This window comes from Calliopsis andreniformis, chromosome 10, assembly GCF_051401765.1.
Source record: "Calliopsis andreniformis isolate RMS-2024a chromosome 10, iyCalAndr_principal, whole genome shotgun sequence".
NCBI classification, from domain to species: domain Eukaryota; kingdom Metazoa; phylum Arthropoda; class Insecta; order Hymenoptera; family Andrenidae; genus Calliopsis; species Calliopsis andreniformis.
The window spans coordinates 13,456,867-13,475,521 of NC_135071.1; the positions used below are offsets into that span (position 1 = coordinate 13,456,867).

General features: G+C 37.1%; 2 protein-coding genes across 3 annotated transcripts; one reads left to right on the forward strand and one right to left on the reverse strand.

Annotated features, from left to right (window-relative positions):
* Positions 1-9,652: 9,652 nt before the first annotated feature.
* Positions 9,653-12,682, reverse strand: LOC143184569 (RCC1 and BTB domain-containing protein 1-like). Of its 2 annotated transcripts, XM_076386902.1 has the most exons (12): positions 12,499-12,682; positions 12,249-12,432; positions 12,096-12,173; positions 11,980-11,990; positions 11,730-11,882; positions 11,417-11,672; positions 11,220-11,350; positions 10,855-11,145; positions 10,662-10,786; positions 10,497-10,594; positions 10,290-10,420; positions 9,653-10,220 (listed from the first exon to the last, which is right to left on the reverse strand). In XM_076386902.1, exons 2-12 carry the CDS (start codon positions 12,334-12,336, stop codon positions 10,080-10,082), a joined length of 1,503 nt encoding a protein of 500 aa, XP_076243017.1. In that variant the 5' UTR covers positions 12,337-12,432; positions 12,499-12,682; the 3' UTR covers positions 9,653-10,079. The 2 variants fall into 2 exon arrangements, with proteins under 2 accessions (XP_076243017.1, XP_076243016.1); XM_076386901.1 differs by having other exon boundaries at positions 11,980-12,173.
* A 2,387-nt stretch (positions 12,683-15,069) lies between these two features.
* Positions 15,070-17,990, forward strand: LOC143185090 (uncharacterized). The gene is made up of 10 exons (XM_076387825.1): positions 15,070-15,096; positions 15,155-15,187; positions 15,239-15,361; positions 15,451-15,568; positions 16,147-16,408; positions 16,834-16,989; positions 17,080-17,170; positions 17,304-17,440; positions 17,621-17,753; positions 17,823-17,990. Exons 1-10 carry the CDS (start codon positions 15,070-15,072, stop codon positions 17,871-17,873), a joined length of 1,131 nt encoding a protein of 376 aa, XP_076243940.1. The 3' UTR covers positions 17,874-17,990.
* Positions 17,991-18,655: the final 665 nt, after the last annotated feature.

Genomic DNA, 18,655 nt, shown 5'->3' on the forward strand with positions numbered 1-18,655 from the left:
TACCGCTGACGACGAGACGAGAACCTAAACAGACATATCAATGCACAGGAGTGTGCTGAAGGACAGAGACAGGCGTATCGTTCGGAGCGACGGATTCACGGGGCACGATGGCGTACGCCCTCTACCAGGGGAGGGGGCCGATCGAAACTGTGCGCCACAGGTAGGATAGAGAGCCCGAGGATCTCCTTGGGCCGACGCTCGACGTCAGCGACAAGTGCTCTTTTTTCTCTTTTCTTTCCTTCCAATTCTCTCCTTTCTGTCCGACATTCGGGGAGTGCGATCGACCAACGGGGTCCTGGCGATTCGAGGACGGGGCTGTGATTCGCGCCTCCGACGGAGCCTCGGTGTCTCGGAAAGGAAGGTCGCGACGATGACCAGAGGTAGTTACTTTCCAGTGTCACGCGACCAAGCAGAGGGATGGAGGATCGCTTCCGACGCGTTTCGCGCGACACGAAACAAGGGCTTGTTCACGTGTCCTTCCCCACAGGATGACTATAGTGCCTCTGTGATATGTACAGGACGTTTGACAACAGGTGTCGAGAATTTTAAGGGGGATTCTACAGGGTGTTTCGTAACTGTATCACCTAAATTCTGTTTTAAGCTGTTCGTTTGCGTGGAAAAATGTTTCAAACCAAAGTTGTTCGGCGTCGAGGGTACGCTTCTCTTGGTATCCAACAAGTTTCGTTTGAAACATTTTTTTATTCTACAAATTGTTTACAAGAAAATTTAGGTGATACAATTGCGAGACTCAGTCTGTATGTGCTAAAATGTGATGAAAATTAAAATGAGCCAGGAATATGAAAAAGTCCTAGCCAGCTAAATATTCTCTCTGAGGGAAGCCTCAGTGCCGGCGGAACGTATAGTAGATGTAAAAATCCCGCACTATCGCGTGATCGGCAGTCTACCAGAGGGCTGAAAATCCAGTGAAATCAAGGGGCTTAATTCTCAGTGTTAATTCTGAATTTTCATCCTGTTTTATCATGTAGGATCACTCTTTAAAATTTCTGCTACCTATTATCGAACGCCTTGTACAGAACGCCCAAGAAAACAAATTCCAAATTAAATCAGTGCAATCTATACACATGAAATAAAAAAAAATGTGACTAAATGAGCACATTCTACGCTAACAATAAGTACCGAAGGACACATTTGGTGACTTGTCTTCAAGACTATCTTAGAAAACACCATTGAAATCACTATACCTCAGGGCACTATATTCATACTATCAAAATGCAAAACCATCGTCGTACCTGTCTTCATACTTCTTCCTTACGATATCATTCTCGTTGGATTCTCGATCCATCTCAGAACCAAAAAATTCAGTCTTCACAATACCCTATCAAACGACTTCTCTTTTCCACTACAGTCTACTTTATTATCGTAATTAATCAAGAATCAGGATGTTTGGTATCGATCACAGGCGAGTCGGTCCTGTCCACGATTGACCCGTGTTTCGAGAGGTCTGGCGACACGTCCTCCCGTCATCTTTTTTTTTTTTCGAGATCACCGAGAGAGCCCCCGTTTTAATCCGAGTGCGTGGCTCGGTGTCGCGATTGTCTGTACACAGAGAGGCAGGGCAACGCGAGCCGCAATTCGATCTATATGTTCAGAGGCCACCTATACGCGCGCATGTTTGTAATGCGGTGCAGCCACTGCAGAGTCGATTGCATTCGTACAAATTGCGGAGACTTAAACGCTGTGGGGCGAGCCGAGGGTCCGACCATCCGGCCGATATTAGCGCCGCAGGGAAATCTCGCCCAATGACTGTTGCCTGCTCGAGCCACGCACGCGTGAGAGAGAGCGTGGCTGTGTTAATATTTTCCGAATGCCAGCATTTTCTCGAAAGCTCTCGTTAGAGGGAAACGATGAAATTGGGGATGCCATTTTGAAGAATCGTTTTCAAGAGATTTTTAGAAATATAAATTAGTGGACAAGGAGAGTTGAAATTTTTGTGTATGAATACTAATTCACGTTCTTAAGGAAGCAGAGCAAAATTTGTACGTAGTTGTGGTTTATTCAGGGTGAGTCAGAAGTCAGTGTTTTATTTTGAAGAATTGTGGGTATGTTTTATTTGTGGTAATTATTTTCGTATTTCTTTTTCTTTTCTGAATGTTTAATATAGAAAATTTTTTATGGATCATCCTATCTTGTCAGAATATAAAGATAATAGCAGTTTAGTCTAGAAACAGTTGCTGAAGTGTTTAAAGACACCAGCATGATTTACACAGTAGAAATGATCCGTTTGTGGTCAGACGTTGGCTTTTTTCAGAATTTAAGCCTAAATTGAAGAAAATTAATATTAGTATTTAGGTATCGTCATAGTCAACTATTACGACACTCACCTTGAATTACACTTCTACTTTTCTTCACAAACTTTACAGTAAAAAAGAAAATAAAGAAAATGACTTTTGCTTCATCCTGTATAAGCTAGACACATTCTTCCACGCAACATAAAATAACATAGACATCAAATTCCTTAAATTACAAACAAAGAAACCTCAAAATTAAACACTAATATCTACCCACTCATCGATACCAAAAATCCATTTCTGAGAAATCGCGAATGATCCTTCCGCTGTTAAATCAATTTACGCTCCTTAATCCTCAACTAATCATACGTGTACACAGCCGACGATGGTGTTGCTTCTCAGACCCTCCCCCTCATCTTCCCACGCCAACATCCCCCAAAGGAATCCACTGGCATACAGCGTTCCCGTGATCGCGTTCAGGATCGGTACGTAGCACGAGTACGTCAGAACGTCGCAGGCTGGTCCGTGACTGTGAAACTCTCGCCACAGGTGAACAAGCGAGGCGAACGTAATAAGGAACCGATTAGAACGGTAAGCTCCGGGACGTAGGGGATTTCGAAAGCTGCGTCGTCGGTGCTCGAGAGAGATCCGCGGTCCAGTGTGACGAAGGACTCGCCGTGCCCTTAAGAAAGGGCTGAGGGGAATGGCGAAGGGACGCAAGGGGCAGAGCGGATTCTCGGTTCGTTCGGGGTGCTAGCGCCGATCCCCTTCTACTCGCAACGATCAGGATGAGAGGGTGCACGAACGCAGGCTAAGTTAGTTAAGGGTAACCTAAAAGCTAATTATTTATAGCGATTACTACTGTAAGTAGAATGACACTGCGTGCGTACACTAAATGCATGTGCCTCCTCTTCTTCGTTCACGTGGCGGAACAGGTCAATCTGCGTTCGAATCTATCGAACGACGTTAACTTCTAAGTCTGCACGAAACCTCATCGACTTCGAAGTTGCTTCATATTTCATCGACTCTGGTCCGCGTACTAAAATGGAGAGGAATAGTGTTTTTGTTTCGCAATTTGGCCCTTTTGAAATTCGACTGAGGAAGTGAGTGAAATGAGCAGGGGCAGGTCAGACAGTTGCATTGCGTTGACACATAAAAATTCTAATTTCTATAATTGTCATCCCATTTTTGTGAAAGTAGCTTCAATGAATTTGTGAGAATTTCCTGTCTAAAATGAGCCCAAACACGAGGTATCTCGGACCAAGTTTCACATTTGATCAATTAACCGGGGTAAAAGATTCAAATTAATTACCGCTAATACTAGTCTGATATATGTCGTGTTTGGGCTCATTCTCCTCGGGAAAACTTCACGAATTCATTGGTACTGCTCTTGTAAACATAAGACCAATGTGTGCGGACTTAGACAATACAAAATGTCTGCCTTGTTCAGTCTCATTCTACTTTCTCACTTTTCTAATCACATACTTATAAAAGATAGTAGTAAAAACGAACCATTACAATTTAGTTCAGTACATTTCAGTAAAATTTCAAGTCTCTATTGACACCCAAAATTCGTTTACGAAAAAAGAAAGTCGGAAACCCTTCAAACACGTCGGTCGAATGTCCACTCGTCGCTCCAAGCTCCTTAAATCACAGCCACTCCTTTCTCCTGTTCTCCACTACTCTCTTCCTTAACAAAAACTTCCAGAGGAGACTATCTCCGTCACAGCCACTTTCTAGAAAAAGAGAGCACCGTCGCTTTTCCGCGAGGATTGCGAATGATAAAAAGAAAGTTTGCTAGATGTCGTTTCCAAATCGCCTACCCTTTTTCTTTTTCCCCTTTCTCGGGGGCGCGTTCCATTTTGAGCGATTCGTTCCCCCCACCCTTGGATCCTTCATTTTCTGCCAGCAGCGTTTCTTGCCTCGGTTTTTACCGCCCATTCCATACACGCTTTACACGTTCGCTGCCGATCACGCGCTGGCGCGTGGCGAGACATTCTCCGCAAATATCCGCTCACGCGCCATCGCGTGTGGCAAGTATGTTCAGTTAACAGTGAGCTGCGCGGCTGGCAGTTTCGACATCGTCTGTCGTTTCGGATCGGCAACGAACGTGTTATTAATCTTGACAGTGTCTCACCAGCGCAGCTGCGAAAGTCGACTCTCTTGTGTGACGCGAAATTTCGATTCGACGATAAACCGATAGCGATTAAACCGACTCGTCAGCTAGTAGACCAGCAGCGAACGAACTGTACGCGAAGAAACGCGTGTACGTGCGTCTCGTGTACGCGCGTCTACTTTGCCGCGTTAAACTCACTGCGATAATTTCAATGCATTATGTATAATAACATTATACATACTATACATATATACATATAAGTATATACATATGTAGCGTGTATAGATATATATATATATATATATATATCGTCGTATGTTTGTACATACTATATCACGCGCAACTATCACGGCTCGCGAGAAACCCATTACTCGCGAAACGAAAGATAAGAGAATGATATCGTGAATCCATCGATCGAGATTCGACCGATTCGAGCGTCCTAATGTGACCCAGTCTGCAAAACAACACAGAGACACGTCCTCGCGAAACGTTGAAACTGAACGTACCACGTGTCCAACTGCCAAACGTTTCAAATCCAAGGGAGACTTCGAAACCATTTCCTTCGAACTCGCTCCCCGATGAGCCCGATCAACAGATCATATTAAACGAACGAAATCGGCGCGACATCTCGGTGGATCGTTAGGACCAAAAGCGGAACACCGAAACGGATTCGTGGCAGTCCTTTGAGCCGCCAAAGGCGGCGACTGTTCTTTTCCACGGTACCTGCCGAATCGCCCGAGCCGAGGGGAGAAATCAAAAGCGCTGGAAGGATCGAAGCCACGAGTTCCCTGCAAGAAAAGACCAGGTCTCCACGAGGATCGTGAAAGAGAGCTCGGATCGCGAGGATTTTGATCGACTCGATGGAAGGTGATGCGATCGAAAACGGTCCAGATCGAGCGTTCCTATCGTTTGGGAGGACACGAAGTCTCGAACTCCCCAGCCCATCCGTATCGTCGACACTCGCGTTAGGGGCGATCGCTGGAGTCGAAGTGACCGCGAGACACTTATCCAGATCGATGGTAACGGAGAGGAGCTCGAAGAATAACGTCGGTTGGAACGTTTCCAGGAAGTCTGTTACTCCCTATTGATTTTTATTTCATATCCTTGAGCCGTCTCGACGCGACCGAGCAGATATCGCCTATACATAGACGGCTCCCCTCTGTCGCGGAACTCGGCCGAGTCTTCGAACACCGCCCTTTTCGTTCTCGTTTGCCTGTCGCTCGCTTCCTTTCCCAGTCTTCGAGCAAACGAGAAATCTCCTCGGATCTTCGATCGTCCTTGTCCCGCCGACACCGAAAATGGAACGGGAGCAATCGTTTCTCACTTTTCTTTTCAATCGTTTCCGACGTCGTTAAGGAGGTTCGTTCAAGGGGTTAGACTACCCTAGCAGTTTCGAAGATATTGATGTTTGATTTCTCTTTAAAAGGAAGATTCTTTAAACTGTTCGAAATTGGTTTCTTTGATTTGTGAGGACCCAATATGGCGTAAATGCGACATTTCATTCACTGTATACATATATTTATTTTTTCTTTCTTCTTTTTTTAGTGAGCTTATGTGTACCTGAGAACCAACGCGAGCCAAGTCCTTTTTCGTTATTTTTCAGGAGATGCAAAAAACAAATGCGATGACTCGTTTCTTAACATGATATTTGAAGTAGTTTATGCTATTAAATTTTCTTCACTTATAACGTAACTTAATTCAATTCCTGTTACTTTAATAAAGTGTAGGAAAAGTAGTAAGATGCTGTAAAAAACTTAATTTTGAAAAAGATGGACTTGGGTTAGTCTGGCTCTCATGTTCAATTATAATCAGTGAATTCTGTTTCTTCTTGTAACTGTTACGAAAAAGAATTCTATCTAATCTAAAGCATAGCTAAATATTTTTTTCGTTACTATTTCTTCTTTTTTATTATGATTCTACAACGTTTTAAAAATTGAAAAAATTTAAGTATTTGTAACGCTAAAGTACACTACTTTTTTATAAGTCACAGACTTCTTTTGTGGACCTTTTTCATTTAGTACACGTATATATAGTATTTATTATTATGAAATATTTTTTGTCTCTGTAAAATAATGTATAGAATTTACACCTTTACATTTTTCAATAACGTTGCATTTACGCAATTTTGGGCCTCAGTCGCTTAATTTACATTTGCATATGTTTTCCTCCCTTTTGATACTATTGAAATTTCTAATTCCAAGCAAGTATTTAAATTTGTCTTGATAAAACGAATTTTTTATCTCTTCACTTTCTTCTTATTTTTATTGTTCACGGTCGCATTAGCCACTTGAACGAGTTACTATCGACACAGAAAGAGATACAAAAAAAAGGTTTAAATATTACTACATAATTTGATATATTTTAAACTCTGCAGAAATTTTTCTACAAAAAAAGTTTATTCCTTGCTTATCAGGTTTCGATCAAAAACTGTAATGTAATTTAATAATTTTATCAGACTCATCACTGTACCAGAAAATATGATTGCATATTTTCATCTTCGCGTGTATACTAACGAAACGAAAAGGAAAAAAAATTATATTTATACATGTATATAGTCATAATATGGTGGCATTACCCCTTAATTTCCGCGCTGGAAACCTCGACTCCATGCATCGCGATACATTTCCGCTTCGTGTCATCGTGGAGATCCAATTTTGAAAATAACGTGAAGATTTCGAAGGGCTCATAATTGGACTCGATTCTGAACCACCGAATCGGCGAATCGAGGAGGGTTCCGATACGATTTATTACAAGTCTGCAGAGAGACTCTAAACGATCCTCTACCGCGACGCCAGGCGTCAAGGTGAATGAGAACGAAGGAACATCACCGAACGAAAACGTAACCCTCGATCACGATACGACAAATTGCGACTCCTATGTATGTATATGTAATTTAACGTACAATAATCGTGAAGCGTTTGAACGTCGGTCCTCTGTTAAGTCTTGTTCGCATTGATCGAGTTTTACTTGAATTCAAGCGTTTTCAATTCAAGTAGTTTGGATTCAATTATATTAAACTTGAACAAATGGGTAGCCACAGTTGCGTCAAAGAAAGTGGTGTTAAATAGCGTAAATTCAAGAATCTGGACTTGAAAACCTTGTTCACGTTAGTCAAGTATTACTGGAATTCAAGTAACTTGGATTCTATTTTGAAATTTAGAGCAGTGGATATCTACAGTTTCATTAAAGAAAGTGATGTTAAGCGACTTGAAATTAAGTGAACTTGAAATCAAGCCTCTTCAATTCAAGTTGCTTGAATTCAATTATTTAGCTTGAAGCCGTGGATTCCAAAATGATATAAAAAAACTGGTATTTACTAGGATGGCTATCAAATTTCAACAAATTCTAAATTTATTGCCAAATATTTTAAACGCGTATTTGTGTCAGCTTTCTCTAAAATCCCACCGTTTAACATCCATTACTCCAAGTGAAAAAAAGTTGAAAAAACCTGAGCTTCACTTGGTACTTCAATGAATATTTCAAGTCAAATAAAATAACACATTCACATCGTGAAAAAGTGACTTCATGTTACTCGAACATGAACAACTGGAAGCCAAGCAACCAGCAACTTGACTAATGAGAACAAGCGAGGAAGCTTGATCCCGTACACGATTGAAAGGGAAAGAAGATAATGGAGGACCGACGAATGCCGTGGAAAAGCAAGAGAGAGAAATGAGATATTATTTTTTCCTTCTTTCTTTCTTTCTTTCTTTCTTCATCGAGACGAAAGAAATCTTACTTCTGTCAATGGGATTTACAGCGAGTCGCTGGAAAAGTAGCCCGCAGGCCTAAATACGCTCTAATTAACTACAAAAGAGAATGAAAGAGTGAATGATTAATGTGTGCTTATGGCTGCGCGTGTGTGTGCGCGTGTGTGAGGGAAAGGGGTAGAGAATGAGGGAGGGGGTGTGAGATGGAGTGGAGAGAAGGACAAATAATTAATTATCCTAGCCGAATAGCTAGATCGAATTCAATACGACATCTTCTAGAGTGCATCACCTCGCGTTTTCTTGTTCACTCGTCGTATTGCAAAGCGATTCTCGATGCAATCGTTCGCCAAAGGGCTGCGTCTGCTTGGCATGCATCCGATGTACTTTGCCCGACGCATCTTCTAAAGTAATATTGTTGAACCATCCACGACCTGTCTATAGTGGACCCTTGAAAATGCGTTCTGACCAGGGTTGCCGCATGAATTCCCTCCTAGGTTATAGTGGGACATATTGAGAAGTGGGGAAAGAAATAACAGGTGTCCTATTAGTACATGTTTAGGCCCTAGGCCCGAGCAAGATTTAGCAACACGATACAATAGCACACTCCTTATTTCTCTCCCCATTTCACAATGTCTTCCACTGTACCCAAGGAGGGAATTCGTATGGCAACCCTGATTCTGACCACTTCAGAAGAAGCTAAAATACGAAGGGAGGAGTTTCTATCTTTAAAGAAAATGCTTCAGACAATACAGTACTGTCTCGACACAGGTTCAACTTGTAATCAATTACATATACAAAGAAATGTAAAGGTGGGTCTACACTACGTATTATATAACAAACTTTTCAGAAAACAGAAAAGAGACACTCGTATAACATCTCTCATTTTTGTTTTCTAAAAAGTTATATGACATATAGTGTAGATCCTAAGGTAACTTTACACCTTAGCAACTTGAATTTGCTTTCTCAAAGTCGAGGAAAAGGTAAATTGAAAATTTAATACCAAGATAAGTCGAATGTCCATCGAACTTATATCGAGACGATACTGTCAGCAGAAATCTGCAGTGATGGAGGATAGAATCTAGCTTGTTTCGCCCGTTCCACGCATAAATGAAATTCACGAAAAGTTATTATGTATTCCGCGGGGCGATCTAGCAGCCTGCAATTTCGGGCGCAGTTTCACCGTGAATGGTTTGAAATTTTCAATCGGGGCTCTTCGAGGATTATTCTGTTGGATGGAAGAGTCGAGGGGAAGTGAAGGATTGCAACGAGCACTGCAGCCGCAATGGTCGCGCGATATAAGACGCATAAAGACAACTTTCCAAATGGCAAACCGATTACCTTAATATTACCGATACATATAAATATATAAATATAAAGTATGATTATTTATTAATTACCATTATTGACTATCATTATTAATCAGTAGTTACGTACATATTATACGAACAAAAATTTACTGCTTGTATATACTGAGAATATCGTAATAAAAATACTGTACGACGTATAACGCGGTAAAGTCTATCGATCACATATCCCTTTAGCGAGAAGATAGTCAGTAGACAGAAAAAGGGCTGACAGAAATATTAACGAAATTTTATTTCAAACTGTATATACAAGAGGTACGACGTACTGGAATGTAAGAGTACAGATTAAGAGAATTAATTTCCTTGTTGAATTAAGTGGAAGAAGAACCTGCTATGTGTAGATACTTCGTAAGATGTATTCTTGTTATACGATAATAGAAATAACACCCATCAGGGATCTTAGCAAAGTGGATCGTGAGCACATTAGACGACCCTGTCGACCACTGCTTTAACAGAAAATATTGTCATCTCATACGAATAATACAATTTTTCGTGTTCGTACAATTATGGAAACAAATAAAGAAATTGTTCACCATAAACGTTTGAATCGTACATAGTGAAATATGTAGCCAAAAGCTTCCTTCGGTTGAAAAATCCTCGTAATTGTCTTGATTCAAATCTTTACGTTCTTTCTTTGAAATTATGTCTTGAAGCTACCTGCTTCGGTAGCTTTAGTTATAAAATCTTTATGCACCGATTCATCTAATTTAGCAAAATTTGGAGTTTGCATCACTGCAGTTATATGTTTTAAAGCAAACTTGAAGCAACGCTCTTTTAATTCCTACAAACACGCATCTCAGATACTTTAACAATTTTAACTTGGAAATTTATCCTATGAAACGTTGCTTACCTTAGCTTCAGATTTAAAAGCAGCACTGTATATAGGGGCCACGTTCTCAACAGTAATCAAGTCTTTTAATATCTGTGTACAGTAATTCTGCAGTTGACTCTCAGAGTAAGTATTCGCTAAATGTAATAGTTCTATCCAAGAAAAAGAAGCTCATCGTTTATAGAATATATTGGGAAGTATCGAAAAATTATAGAAATGGATAATTACCTAAAACCACTTCAAAAGATTCATCGATCTTAGCGGTATATAAATACTTCAAGAAAGCTTTATACGCGTTGTAGGAAAATTGATAATGTTCTATAACACTGCAAAAAATAATTAATTACATCGGTAAAAAACAAAATTAAGTGTACTGAAAATTAATCGATCTACCTTTGATCATTCTCCGTATCGTGTTTTTCAAACAATGTTCTAAAGTACTGGCTACGTATCTTTAAAATAGCTTTGTGAACATGGATAGGTTTTCCATCCACTTGTATAACAAGATCACTAGTGGTCTTGAACACGAAAATTAGTAGAGTCGGTATTTTTTGTAACGATTACATCATATTACTTGAATACGTACAGAGTCATCGAATGCTTCTCTCAAATGATCAATCAAGCTCGCTCCTTCGTCTTCATTTTCATCTCTATCTTCGATATGTAGGATTAATGGTCGATACATGACTCTGGGTGTCGCATATAACGCGAAAACGGGATCCAAACATGTTTGTGAAGCAAGTACTGGAGTTCTAACGCTTTGATTTAGACACTGACCCCATATGAAGACTTTATTATCTTGTGTCATTGCTACGCTTATATGATTGTAATGGCTAGCAGCTACATCCAACACTTTTCCCATTTCTGGCACTTTTAACTGAATAATTAATTCATTGATATTGAAGAATTATTTAATTAATTCATTGATACTTTCGTTTTATTCTATGTTACCTGAACTGGAGTATACGAATTCTCTTTTTTGTTACCAAGTCCCAATTGCCCAAACTCATTTGCACCCCAAACATACAGAGCTCCTTTGTCACTCAATGCGAGAGTGTGTGCATAACCACAGACTACTTTCTCTGTAAGCGTAAAGTATTAGTATTTGGAAGTATATTTAATTATACGTTTAAGTAAGATTTCAATACTTATTATAACCCCAGTAAGACTTTCAACTTTACATGGATAATTGACTTGATTAGCAATATTTCCAATTCCGAGTTGACCACTATGATTGCAGCCCCAACTATACACTTCACCGTTATCTGTAACTGTCACGCTTGATAATGCAGTACAACTAATACAAATGACTTCATTATTAATTGACACTTTTTTGGGCTGATATTGAGGTCCACTAATTTTACCGCCTACTTGACCAGAACTGTTTTCACCCCAAGCATAGACCTACAAATACGTCTGACTATTATAAAAGACTATGCACCTCTGAGTCAGAAATTTTACCTGTCCACAGTTTGTTAATGCTAATGAATGAGAATATCCACAAGCTATATCAATAATACATTCATCCTCTGCATCATATTTTATGATAGTCGGGGACATAGTTTGAGTATCAACAATTGTCGATTCGGAACGATAATTTCCCCAAGAGTATACCTAATATATGATTTACCTTATTAATTAATATATCAAAAATTCTTAAAATATGGTAAGTAAAGCTTAACATATATTGCTATAAGTATATTATAAATACCTTTCCTTTCTCTGTAAGGGCCAAGACATGTGTACCACCGCCATGTGCAAAAGTCTTAATATTCTGTTTGCATAATTCATTAATTTTTATTGGAATTAGAGCACTATAAACATCACCTTTTTGAAGGAAATTGCATTGACTAGGACTCAGTATATATACTTGTTCATCCTTTGTTACCATTAATGCCTCTTGACCTAAATAATATACTCATTTACAAATTCATATTTACTAATATGAAAATAACAAAGTAAAAGAAAGAGAAACGTTACCATATACAGCAGCCAAACGAATCGTTGAAACAAATTTTGGATCTAATAAACTAAAGACTGGCCACATTTGTAAATCCTGTAAACTCATCTTAAATTTCTCCAAATCCTCAAAATCTTTTTAACTACTTTTAACACACCTTCCTTTTTATACTTGTTATAATGGATTAAATAGTTAAAATTCTGCCTATGTAGAAGAACAAAATACAATTCTACAATAATTGAAATAACTAATGATAATGAAACCACTTACTGTAATTTTTGTACATTTTTCTCGCATCTAAATTTTTGAAATACATGCAAAATGTTACAAAATACATCTGTGATAGAAAAACAGTACAATATAAAGCTTTTCTATAATACTGAGGCTATCCATACAAGCTATGTACCTATGGACAGAAAGTTACATAAAACAGAACATATATGCAAGGATTTTATTTGTGATAAAGACATATCACACTCCTGAGAAGAAATAGACATAAGTTAAAAAAATAAAATTCAAAGGGATAATGGAATAAAAATTTTTATTTGCATAATTACATCGTTTAACTTTAGTTAGTTAATTTTTTTAGAAAGTTAAACATTTTTTATTTGAGAGTTTCTCGCAGGAATATCGAATGTAAGCTACACCAAATATTGATATTCAAAATTTTAAATATGAATAATTCAAAAACGGAAACACGTTAATTATATTATTTTATTCGATAACATACAGATAACACAAATATAAATAAACAACATATAGTAAAACACATGTAACTGAAGATAAATAATAAATGTGAAAAAAAATGTATATTCATAATTACAATTCTTAATTTTTAATGATTTACGCGGTATCACCGCGTAGCTAGTAGCATTCAAAGCTACTAATTTTTTGTTACGATGTAGAATTAAGTAGAGTAAGGTTAGATTTGAATTAAAGTAACATCAGAATAGTTAGGATAGCAAAACACATGTAGAACAGATTCATAGACACAAGAGAATTTTATCCTGGAAGTTGTCAAAAAATCTATTTAGATAATTTAACAACATTTCGTGATATAAATGAGATGCATAATTGATGCATAATGTGCTTTGATTTAACTTGAAGTACGTACACAACAGTACACAAGTTGGTAACAATGGATTTTCCACTATGAACGACGTAGGAACATTATTGCTATAAAGTTGTCGATCATGTTTAGCCAATTTCCAGGCTTAATTCAACATTCAAAATTCAATTCGTTCATACAAAATGCAAGCATTATAATTATTTTCATTACAGGTGAAGTCATTGTTTTATTAATATGTTTTATTAAAGCTGTATTCCAAAATTAGCTGACAGCGCTGGAAGTACTGCAAATGCGTTCCGAATTTCAAAGTAGCATACAATGTTTGAAACGCTTCTGCGTAAAATGATGGTCAACAATGTGTTAATATATATTATATTAATTATTATTAATCACATATTTTCGTCAGTAACTCTATGTCCGTTTCATTTTCATTGTATTCATCATCAAATGACGCTACTAATTCGAATGTTAAATGTATATTTAAAGATAACGTTTCATCAACTTATTTGCCTTTTTATTAATACATACACATAATTTTATATGTATTACATTATTACTGAACAATCTGGCCATATATTTTTAAGACCACTTGTATGTAATAATAAAGAATAACGTGAGAAATAAATGCTCAAATCTATTAAAAAACGTGATTTGTGTACGTATACAATTCAATAAAAAAATCTGCTTGGAGTTATGCTAGTTTGGGCGCTTTATATTCGCAACCTTCACGAAAACGTCAATACATTAAAAATCCTAATTAACAGAGACATTTTTTAACAAACTTTAACCAGCTTTCAAGGTAAAAATTGACTACCTTAAACGCATAACTAAAGTATCATCTAAAATATTCTAAAGAGCAATTTACCGTAGGTAGTAGCAAACAGACAGCGACGCTGATGAACACCACGTGCTTGATGATCCTTCTGCAGAGATTCTCAGCTGGCCAAGTACCCACTAGTATCAAAACACGCTTACAAAGCGAATATGCAGGATGATCGAAAAAATCCATCTAGCGATCCGTCTTGTCTTCGATGACTCTTAGACACGAGATTAACTTTGCTTGATCTTTGCACTTCCTCAACTTTCTCTGGCAGCTTTCAGCATCAGTAGTTTCCTTCTACGACAAGCTATGATTGCACCGATAGCTAAAGAACAATTGCAGCGTGTAGATAAATCGGTGGGATGATGACGGCTAAAGAATTATTCATGCCATTTCATAGAATCAAAACTGTTAAAATATGCACAGCCCAGCTACGATATACGTACGCATATCTACTTACGTCTGTAATACAAATAGGAGAGATGATTGCTATCGATTGCAAGGAAAATTGTTTTACCGCTGAAACGTTCGCACTCATCAATTTAGAAACAACGAACTGTCGTTCTTCGCGATTGTCAAACGCAAATATTACGTTGTTACAGGCATTACCTTGATTGTTGTAGTTGTTGCTCCAATTGTCAGTCGAGAGAGAAAAATGCGATAGACTAGATTTCCATCGCTCGCTTTTTTTCGTTCTGAAACATTGATACCAATGGTCTAACGTTGCATCTGTCTTTTCTCGTAAACTCTTTGTGAAACGTGTGTCTCTAAACTCTTAGTTTTGTCAGTATAATTATTGACAATATTAACTTCATTGTGATACTTTACACGACGACGATTCTGCTATTATTAACCATTTTACAATTAAACTGGAGAAGAGAATCCTATTTGTACAACAGTGTTCATAAATTATTATATATTAATTATATTATAAACAAATAATACTCATTCAATGTTCTTGAAAAAAAATCTGCTTGGAGTTTGATATAAAACGGAATTGCCTTGCTTATGATTCTGATTAATCGTTTTAATTTAAGATCATTAATTTAAGTATAGGTGCGAACAGAAATGTGTCCAAAATATTTTTTAAACTATATCGATTGTTTTGTATTGCATTCTAGATTGTCGATTTCTTGTTTAACTTGGGGAAGAACAATGCAGTTGCGATCGAGTGTCTACCTTTGCTTTCCACCACACTTCAAGGATTATTGAAATATATAAATGGTGTGATTAACCGTAAGAAGGTAATTGTTCATAAAGTGAAAACGGAAATATAGTATTAAAAACATATCTACGAAAGATATGAGAGAGAAGTGTATGATTTACTTTGCAGGTGAAGTACATATTGAAATTGATTGAAAGCACTTTCGAAAGGTTGAAAGATACTCCAGAGTATAATGTTCTATATAAATACGCGATGGAAGGAAAACAATATACATTGACGTATATAGGTAAGCAAGAACATTTCATTTACTTTATCAGTTGTTTCTAATCTGTCTTTTTTTGTACCTCTATAATACAAAGCGTCTCTTTGTAAGTCAAAGTTTAGATTGCTAAACCTCTTGTACACGAAGATAAAACCACATCCCAGAAGCATCTTGAAAACGTCAATAAAGTCCTAAAAATAACTAAGAGACATCTTTAAATCGTCTAAAGTTATAAATCAGTATGTCTTTAATTCCTTCACCTATAACAATGAGTCTGACTCGTGCACTTTTTATAATATCTTCGCTGCCGATTACACGGATTTTTCGCAAGTAACCGATCACGCACCATCGCGTGAGAGATCTATGTTTGCTTAATGGGAGTTCTGTGGTTGGCAGTTTAGGATAGACACCCGTTTTAGATCGGTAACAATGAATGTAAATTTTGAAAGTCCTTAAGACGTACGCTCTTGGAAATTATGTCGTAAGACGTTCAGGCATAAAATGGACATAAAATAGACGTCTCCAAGATAATATGTGCTTGAGATTCGAATTACTGAAGCTCGACTATGCGTATATTCTTTTGTCTAAACGTTTTATCTCAGGTTTCATGATTATCTTGATACTTGTATATTTTGCCATGGGAGCTGTGTTAATTACAAAGGATATTTTGACCAAGAATGAGACAGAAGACAAGTACCTTATGTACCCAGTTGAATATTATTTTTTCGACGCTCAAGATAATTACCTCTTCACAAGCATACACAGTTGCATAGTATCCGCAATGGCTGTCTATCTAATTGTTTCGTTAGATGTAATGTATATTACCTTCATTCAACACTCTTGCGCTTTATTCGCAATCACGGGGTAAGTATTTTCATGTACCATTTAGCCTTACTGGCCTAGTTCCTGATCACTTAAGAATAAGGAACATGGTTTTCCTAATGTATTCGCGAAAAAATTAACCAAATTCAAAAAATGTTTTGTCATTCGTATAAACCTATGTTCCATCTTCAATTTGTTATTGCAAAGGGGAAAAATAATAATAATTAATTCTTAATTTAATTCTTAAAGTAAAATATAAAGGGAGCATTAGCAGGTCACTTAAATTCTGTCTCACTAGTAGCTATTAAATTTTACGTGTAAATATCAAAATAGGTAATAATTATTTACCAATTTTTTGGGAGAAATTTTTATCCAAATAAATTTCATACACGTATTTAAATACTAAACTGATCAGGAATTGGGTTCTAATCAGAAACTGTGAATAACATTTGTGATCTTCTATATAGCTACCGTTTGAAAACGGCACACATTTTGGATATAAATATCTTGAAGAATAATGAGGATCTTGAGAAATACAAAGATATATACCTCTCAGAGGAGGAGCAAGAGCAAGTGTACAAGAGAGTTAAGATATCCATAAAAGAACACATGATAACTTTAGAGTGAGAACATTATTTGCAGTTGCATAATTATCATTCATGTTTCGTATTCTATTAACACTGACAATTCGTCCTAACTTTATTCTTGCTCAGGTATACGAAACACGTTCAAGAAATGTATTCGACGACCTTGTTCTTTCAAGTAGCGATAAACATCATGTTGTTAAGTCTCACTGGTTTAATGGTCAGTAGTCAACTAATTTTCATTAGTAGATACGATTTGTAATAAAATTAGCGGGTTTACATTTTTACTAATCAAACAAGTAATTAGTTAATCGCAATAGAATCAGTCTCTTATTTTTTGTCGATTTTCTTAGATGTTACTGAAGAGAACAAATCCAACCGACGTAGTCAGGTATGCTACTTGGTTGGCTGGTGACGTCGTTCATTTGTTCTTCTTATGCCTTCTTGGCCAGAGGCTGATGAACTTCAGCGAGCAATTATATTACGACGCGTAAGAATGGAAAAGCTTTTTACTAATTTAATTATTATTTCTATATGGGGTGTTGAATAAACGTGGAATGTCGATGTATAATCACGCGTTTTTCTGGACATCCTGTATAGAAGAAATCGAGCAACAGTTAATAGAATACAAAAAGTAATTATTTGCATTTCCATTAATACGTGAATCTAGATTAGACTGCATATGGTACTTGATGTACACCAAGTCTCGAGTTCTCTATCAGTTTCTGATTCTGAATACTTTGACACCGATCAAGTTAACAGCGCTCAAGGTGATATCGTTGAACTTCGAGACGTTCCTGTCGGTATGTGTACTGATTTTGCCGAAATTCTGTGTAACATAGGAATTAAAAGATAGAAATTTCTTTTTTCAGGTCACTCAAACTGCTATGTCATATTTCACTGTCCTATCGTCGACACTTTGAATACCTGACAATTTTAGGCATCATCGGTTCTCTGTAAAAGGTTATACGTAAATAGACTTTTTAGTGAACGAATTAAAGATTGTAGATGTCCATGAATTATAATAAAAGGAAGTAGATAAGCAAGTATTAACTGAATATTACATCATTTACATGGCTGGAAATTAACACTAAAAAAGCTGAATTTATCGCTCAGTTTGTAATGTAAATCGATGCAATATCAAATAAGCGATTTTATCTTTTAAATTTCTGATTGACAAGGGAGGGTCGTGACCAGAGTTAACACTTTTCGAAAGGGACTAGGCTGAAATTATAGGGGCAGCTGGGTATACGAAAAATGCAAAATACTAAAGGGATCTAGCCAGCCATTTTTATAAAAAATGGCTTTAAATATTTATTCATTGCTGGAAATACTTATGAAATAAAAACTTGGACTTCAGTTATTATAGCTGTGAGCGTAAAGTTCAAGCTTCACAATCCAGAGGTCACAAGTTCGAAACTCCGCTTAGAACTAATTTTTTAAAAATTTTTCTCAGACTTATTTTTATGTCTTTTTATTTGATAATTAACTAACACGTAATCCCCTTTATACAAGATACAAATAGAAGAAATTAATGATAAAAAACTCATGAATAACAAACGAAACCTAATCGCAGATACAATATTCTTGATTTTCGTCCTATTCTGAAGTGCAGAATCACTCCTATCTCTAATCAAACACCCTGTATATCTAAAGGGTTAAATTCAAACTCACATGAAAGTAAAATCATTATAGTTCGTTCACC